This window comes from Cryptomeria japonica, chromosome 3 (assembly GCF_030272615.1).
Source record: "Cryptomeria japonica chromosome 3, Sugi_1.0, whole genome shotgun sequence".
Lineage (NCBI taxonomy): Eukaryota > Viridiplantae > Streptophyta > Pinopsida > Cupressales > Cupressaceae > Cryptomeria > Cryptomeria japonica.
Window position 1 is genome coordinate 985,090,375 of NC_081407.1, and position 7,868 is coordinate 985,098,242.

The window sequence follows — 7,868 nt, forward strand, 5'->3', positions numbered from 1 at the left end:
CTGTCGACCTTGGCATTTGGATATCTCAATTGTATGAGTCTAATTTGGGGCAGGCCCTATTTGGGAAACCACTTGTGTGTAACTTGTGATTAAGTTAAATGTAACTTGCAACTAAGGGAGACTCATATGTAACTTGTAATATATAGGTCTGACCCTATCCTTGGCGCCAAAACTATATGGTCAACTTGAGGTCTATTAGGAGGTATTGATTCATATATATGCAAGGTCATGATTGCATCAATAGACATGAATTAAATAACATGAAGGACATGTAGCATGCTCAAGGGTGATGATAAGAGCTTATCATCTATGGTTGGGAAGGCAACAGATCTGATGTTTGCTTGTGGTTAACAAGCACTACCATAAAATCAGCATCTTTCTCCTTCTGCAACATGGTTCTTCTGTTGTGCATCTTGATTAGGAGATCTGCAACTCTTGTTATCTTTTCCTCGACAAATAGATTATTCAAGGTGTCTACATTTAATGTCTCAAAATAATTGGTCTAAATGTCATTGTAGGCTTGACACTCCATAATGTAATGTCATTCCATCTCCACTACCCCTTGAGTGCAATATCTACATCTTCTATCTTCCCATTCCTCTTTGGGTATCATCCGTCTCCCTGTTTCGCATCTAAGCTAATGTAAGGTGGTCCTTATCTGAGCAATTAACATTTTTGCCTTCCATTTTATGTCCATTCCTATATTTTATTTTTGTGTATGGTCATGTGTAGGATTGAAATGTTTGATATAGTATTCCTTTTTTCTCCCTAATTGACCTGTCCACATGTTTTCTTTGAATTTGTCTTGCACATATTTATTTATTTTTCCATTGTTATTTGGGCAATCGTTTAGATTAATGCCCCATTTATTCATCAACTTAATGTTTTGTTTTATCCATGTGCTCTTCCTTCTATCTAGTCTTTCTCCTGTTGCTATTTTTGGCTAGCAATGTACTTCCATGTTTTCTATTATCCTTAAATAACTTAGCAATCGAAACATAGCTGATGCTTCGATAGGGAAATCTCTCGCCTCCGCTAGGACAATCTCGTATGTGAAAGATGACTTAATCTTGAGGCTAGCCGTAATCAAATGCTTTTGTAATCTTTCTATTTGTTTCCAGAGATAAGGGTTGCACGAGCAGGGAGGCATAAGGAGTACGGATATTGCTGCAAGAGTCAAATCTAGGAGGCGTCAATGCCTCAACAAAATTGTAACCACGGGGATGAGGTCCCCCAATGTGACCTCACGGGGAGCGATAAGGAGAAGTCATGCTCGGTGAAGTGGAGAGATAAGGAGATATTAGAGAGATAAGGATTGCATAAGCAGGGAGGCATAAAGAGTATGGATATCGCTGCAAGAGTCAAATCTAGGATGCATCAATGCCTCAACAGAATTGTAACCACGGGGATCAGGGCCCCCAATGTGACCTCACTAGTTCAAACTCCAGCCAAAAGCGAAGGACCCATTAACCGATTAAAAAAAACAACCCAAACAAATAAAATGATCACACACAAGAAATAAAAGGACAACAAAATAATATGTTATAAAAAATATAATAGATTATGTTATGGACAAATTCAGAAATAATAACACCAAGCTCTGAAAACAAACAAGACAATCCAACTGATACCAAAAGTTATCCAAAAAATCGTCATCAACTCCCAAAGATGACCCTTCAGATGTTACTCAATTGTTTTACACCAATTCTACGAGAGGAATACATGCATGAGAGCTTCAAAGTAGCAAAAACTAGTGAGATTTATATCTAAAGCTTTAAGTTTATTGAAACAGGTTGTTGTGGTGAATGTGAATGAGTTTGATTCAAGCCCCATTATATCTTTCAAAATGGGAGTGTTTTTAGCCAAGAAGGGAGCCTTGGATTCACTTACGAAATCTAACCTAGTCGACAAGAGCATTACTCTGGCAGATTCTAGGAAGTGTAACACTCCAATGATTAATTGAATCTCACATTTTCACAAGATGCTAGCAAATTGCGTAGGCGTCTGTGTGTGATGCATACATCCAATAAAATCAGACTTGGAAACTAAGGAAAAATCCAATTTCATTGGAAAGAAGGATTTTTTAAAAGATCATTGCATATTCACAAAAAAAAAAAATCCTTACTCTAAAAGGAGGTTTTATGTAGTGTGAAATTGCAAGGATATGCAATTTATGACAAGTTACAAAAATATACTTTCCAATTGTTTGAATTCTGATTCCCTTTTGATAGTAAAGTTTTTGTCAAAAATAATTTGCAACTAGGACTTAATTTTATCATGTAACTTAATTGAAAAGATTATTGGGCAAAATGAAACAATGATTTAGAAGGAGAAGAAAGTGGATTAGATTGTCATTGTGACAAGTTGTGATGTTTCATTTGAATTGGGATATCCAAAATTTAGAAGATGCTAAATCAGACTTGGTGGACCCTACGTATTCAAAACATATACAAATCTTGCACTTCATGTTGATTAATTCGAATAAAGAAGAAAATATACAACAGAGAACAGTAGTGGTTCTTAAAAAATATATATATATATATAATAAAAAAAGACGATAAAAAGAATTGATCGCCAAGTGACCAACAACAAAGATCACTAGGTGAACAAGGAGAAACAAGTCAGGTACACGCTTCTTTCATGCAACATCATTTATGATATTGCATTCAAGATTCAACCATGTAGATTTTGAGTCAAACTCATTGACCCATGATTTATGAATAGTGATTCACAGGAACCCATCTCTTATGAAAATGAATGGAATGCTCAACTGAAAAGACCCAATGCGTCATCTCAGATATGAAATTGTTTCTTTAAGATAATTTTACATTCGCTCCATAGATATCATTTATAACACTACTGTACAAATGCATCCCATTGCTGCTAAATACGCTGTTAAACCTGTTGTAGTGCTTGTTTCGACTTTACAGCAGATAATCTTGGGGTATTCTAGACTGTCAACAAAAACGCTGAGCTTGGTTTGCAAAGCCAAAAGGAAAAAAACACACAAGAAAGAGCAAAATGTCTGCGACTTTGCCACTTGGCATTTGTGTGTGCAACATTTGAGGAATACAGCCGATCACCTTTTCGCACAACTCGTTAATTGCACAATTTTTATGTAATCCTGTAATGCTCCTCCTGCATCTGCATCTCGCTACCCTGACAAGTTTAAAGCGCATCTAATCCGCCTGCAAAGGAGAAATGAGCACCAAACCTCCTTCACCGAAAGTAATGTCCATACCATCTTTACCAGATGAGCATACACCGTGGCATTCAAAAACAACTGTGATGTGGCGTCTTAGGGCTCAAATTTGACGATTAACTCTGCCTGTCTAATCTTATATAAGTTTTAATAATTTATCTTTGATCTTCCCTTCCATTTACCATACTATTATTGAATTTTTACTGTGTTTTAGATGATTAACTCTGCCTGTCTAATCTTATATAAGTTTTAATAATTTATCTTTGATCTTCCCTTCCATTTACCATACTATTATTGAATTTTTACTGTGTTTTACACTCAAGTATAAACCCTAGCGGCCATATCAGGTTAGCATTGCCTTTCTGATTGAACCCACATGCATAAGGCCCCAAACATGCTTTTTGAAAGCTCTGCTTTAATCTTTTTCTCTTGAATTTTATTTGCACTAATAGGATTCAGTAGCAGCGTATTAAGTAGAAAGTTGAATTAAAGTTTAAATTGTTTTTTTGAAGTTTTTCGTTAACAATATGATTACATAATATTGTTAACGGAAGGAAAGCTACTCTGCGTAAGAGAATCAATAAACACCAGCAACGAATATTGTAACAACCTTAAACAAGGTTTTAGGTATAACCACATCAAATTCATTGTAAATCTAATGGTCTCTTGTGTAATACAAACCAGACAAAAAGCCGCAGACGCCCTCTCAAAGCAGGGGAAAAATTCCTGAACAAATGGTACATCTCAGAAAGGAAAATCAGAACAGTCGTAACGAAAATCAGCCATTTCGGGAAAACCAAACCTTCTCCTGCCGTTTTTTCCATTTGCAAATCTCGGCATGTTGAAATCGGCTGGTCTGCTATGTTTGGGCCCATGTCCATTTCTGTTGCGCACGCAAGTGAAATGGTCTCTATCAGACGCATAAACCCTCCCATCATTTGCCTCTTGAATAAAGAATTCCTCTTCTTCCTCCTCTGTCATCGACTCTGAATGTGACATGGGCGCTTCCCCACTACAATCAAAACAATCACTTGACATCTTCACGCGATCATTCACCAGCATATCCTCTCTAGCCTGGACTGAAGATTTAGTAACAGCAGCAGATTGACCCCCCATGTCATCTAAAGAATCAAGTAATGTCACCAGCTCCTTGCTCAGTGACCTCCGAGCCTCCCTTACCAACATGTCGGAACCCTGCATATCAATATCAGCTTAACATAAGTAACTTTCAGATCACAATTATTTGATATTTTGCTTTGAAAATCTGATCTGTCACTGGCACTTAATGTAAACTAATCTATCAACTGACCAAACCGACCATTACCTGATCTTGCCCTGCTAGAGCAATTTTTGTTTTCTGGAGAGATAGAAGTTATATATTGATTCTTCTCCAAGTTTTTAGATTTTGGAATCATTACATAATCGATTGTGGTTAAACTGGACAAGGAATCGAGCAGGTTCTTCAACAATTAGTAAAGAAAGAAAAAGGCAATGTGGCCCCTCCTGGGCTGACTGGATGAATAGCGAGTAAAGATTAAGAATAACCTGATTCTGGATATTTTCGTGCCAAAAAAAAGTAGCTTAAGGGGTGCTGGTTCTATGCTGAGGGCTACTTGTTTAACGGAATCATTTCTCAATATCATCATTTATTTAAAACTTCATTAATAAATGAAACCAGGTTTATACATAAACAATCTTAAATTCTCTGTGATGGGCTGTTTCGAAACATTTATGCAGCCTGTGGGTAGACTCCTATTTATCATTTTCTTGGTGAAATCCATAATAAGTTGCTTTTGTTTCGTTATTTTGCTTTGTTTTGATTATGAATAGCTAAATGTGTGCTCGTTGAAAAGTAAGAAATCAGAAACCTCAACCTCCTGTGAAAAGAGAATGTTCGGACCTAGAAAAATGTAGTTGAGCGTCACAAATAGAGGACTTCCTTGGGAGGTCCGTCTTCCTTCTATTGAGATTGTTTTAACAGTTCCAGTGTTATTTGATTCTTATCTTTATTTCGGAATCTCTCCCATCTACACTTTTAATCCTTTTAATTCATAAAAAGTAAAATACTCATCCAAAAAAAAATGTGCAATTGTCACAGATCCGCTTTAACAGTTAATTTACAATTTTACGCAATAGAAAAAGGTAGTGGGATGCCCACTGAATAGCTGAACACTTTGAATTCTTTAAAAAATTAATGTGGTCGGTAATTGACCGAACAGTCCCACTGATATTTTTCATCTCAAAGCTTTGCGAACTTGATTGGAAAACCATTTCTGGTTTGAACTAGAAGTTTTTGAATAGTTTTTACAGACCTCTTATCAGAATCATTTATATTAATTTTTGTACTAATTTTTTAAATTTATTTACTTTTGACTTGGCCGGTAAGTGCAGCAAACGAAGACACTTACAGAGAATGTTATATTAGAAATTAACCCACAGAGGAACTGGAAGCAAGTTATAATAACAATAACTCTTCCTGTCATTGCCCCGCAGTTTTTCAAAAACGAAAGAAAAAAAAAACAGTGGTTGAAACATCCAGTTATTACTGAAAATCTACAACATAATCTCACAAAATCAACTTATACATCCATGATTTCAAATTATATACTTAAAACAGATCCTATACATATATTGCCGGAACAATGATCCATTAAGTGTGAACGGATGTTAATTTTTTGGGGGCGGGAGAAGGGTTTACCTGAACAGAATCGACCTCGAGCAGAAGGGCAGTTGCCTTTTCGGAAAAGCTGTTCCGTTCATCTGCATCACGGCTCATAAGTCGTTTGAAGCGCACATCGGAGAACAGGGCTTTAAGCTCTCTGAGGCTCATCTTGAGCATGGCCAGATGCCTAAGATGCCGCAGACTCTGCGACCTGCGTACGAGGTAAGCTCGAAAGCGTGACTGTATCACCACCGCCGCCTCCTCAGAATTCATCGGACGCCTCTCCTCGCTAAACCTCCTCATTAGGGCACCCTGATACGCTTCAGCGCCGCCGGTAGGAGAACCGTCGGCCGCGGGGTTCGATCGCGCGACGCATCGGCCGCGACTTCTGCGCTGCGGCTTCTGGGGAAGCGTGGAACCATTTTGAGCCCTAGCGAGGCATTTCATTCCCATCTCCAGCGCCTCTAAACGCTCCATCAAAGTCTGTAAAAGCTTCTCTTGCTTTTCTTTTTCTTTCCCTTTTCCTTTTGAGCTCCTGCAAGCGTCGACCCTTTTCTGCCGACGCTGAAAAGGGGCTTCGGAGATTTCTTCTTCCTCCACTCTGCGTAGCCATCTTGCTCTCCAGGCTTGCGAGCCCTGATGATGGTGGTGGTAATACAGGGGCTGTGGTTCATAGTGCTCGTATTGCTCTACAAGGACAGGCATGGGCACAACATAAAACCCTCTGCCTCTTTCACATCTGGTTCGCTGCACGCAACAAGCGCAATACGTGTGAGCCTCCATTGTTGAGCGTCGGTTCAAGCCAAGCTTTCCTCTTGATCAGTCCAACAAACACTATAGCTTAGGTACCTATTTCATTTCTATGTCTGCGAAAAAACAATTTGTTTTTGGGCAAACAGCGAGATTCCTCTCAGAGAAGAATTGCAGGCGTCACGTGCTACGCAAGGCTTTACAGGAACTTCACACACTGCTAAGATATTAAGGATTTCATTATGAAAAGCTTACCAAGTACATCCCATTTATGTTTTCTCTTCGTTTTCGTGTGAGTATGATGAACTTTCATAGGGGATTGTCCCACAAATACACACACATGGGTTTTGCTACACTAAATACCTACACATTTAAGTATTGTTTGGGCAGAAAAGAGGTAATATGTGGAAAAAAATCAACCTTCCTTACAACATCATTCAAAGGGCAAAATTCTTTTGACGCAAGAAAATGCTTGTATCTTCCAGGCTGCTTTGGAGAGACTTCTTAAATGGGAGAAAAAGACATTTCATGATCTCAACAGTCATAAGTTAACAAATCTGATCCATGTGGCCCTCTCAAAATGCAAAAGAACAAAAAACAAAAAATCTGAGACAAATTGTTTCCCGGTGAATGCTTGGTTTGATGAGGAATGCAAAATGGCTAGAAGAGGTTTAAAAAAGTCAAATAATAAAGAGACTCACATCAAAGCTTACAAGCGGATTTTAAAGAAAAAGAAAGCTAATTTTATGTGTACTAGGAGGGAAGAGTTAATTTTTCTTAGCAAATATTATCCCAAACTTTTTTGGAAAGAGTTGCAATCAAAAAAGAAACAGATTGACAATAGTATCACAGCCACTCAATGGTTTGATTATGCTAGGCAACTTTATGAACATGATTTGGAGGTGGCTCCCCCACCCTTGGTCAACATTTCTACTAATCTTTTCACCGTGCAAGAAATTGAATTGGGTATTAAGAAATTGGGTGTTGGTAAAGCTAAAGACTTAGGTGAACTTCAAGCAGAGTTTCTCAAGTGGGGCATGAAAGTCCTTGCCCCTCATATTACAAAAATATTCAATAACATCATTCCTCATGGGTTTCCTAAAGACTGGATTACAAGTCTTGTTATACCTCTTTTCAAAAGTGGAGATGTCAATAACCCCTCCAACTATAGGACTATAATGATCAATCATTTGTTTGCTAAGTTATTTGGCAGCATAATAGAAAACAGAATCAGCAAATGGGCAGAAGAAAATC

General features: G+C 37.9%; 1 protein-coding gene across 1 annotated transcript; it reads right to left on the minus strand.

The window, feature by feature from the left end:
• Positions 1-3,813: 3,813 nt before the first annotated feature.
• On the minus strand, positions 3,814-7,020 carry LOC131076197 (BAG family molecular chaperone regulator 7). The gene is made up of 2 exons (XM_058013247.2): positions 5,901-7,020; positions 3,814-4,396 (listed from the first exon to the last, which is right to left on the minus strand). The coding sequence occupies exons 1-2, from the start codon at positions 6,645-6,647 to the stop codon at positions 3,947-3,949; spliced, it is 1,197 nt and encodes a 398-aa protein (XP_057869230.2). The 5' UTR covers positions 6,648-7,020; the 3' UTR covers positions 3,814-3,946.
• Between the last annotated feature and the right edge of the window lie 848 nt (positions 7,021-7,868).

What these genes read in the sequence shown, in the direction of transcription:
- LOC131076197 (XM_058013247.2), bottom strand. Translation starts at nt 6,647, where the DNA reads ATGGAGGCTCACACGTATTGCGCTTGTTGCGTGCAGCGAACCAGATGT. An exon ending in TCGAGGTCGATTCTGTTCAG is followed by an intron (nt 4,397 to 5,900) that starts GTAAACCCTTCT and finishes ATTGATATGCAG; the next exon opens with GGTTCCGACATGTTGGTAAG.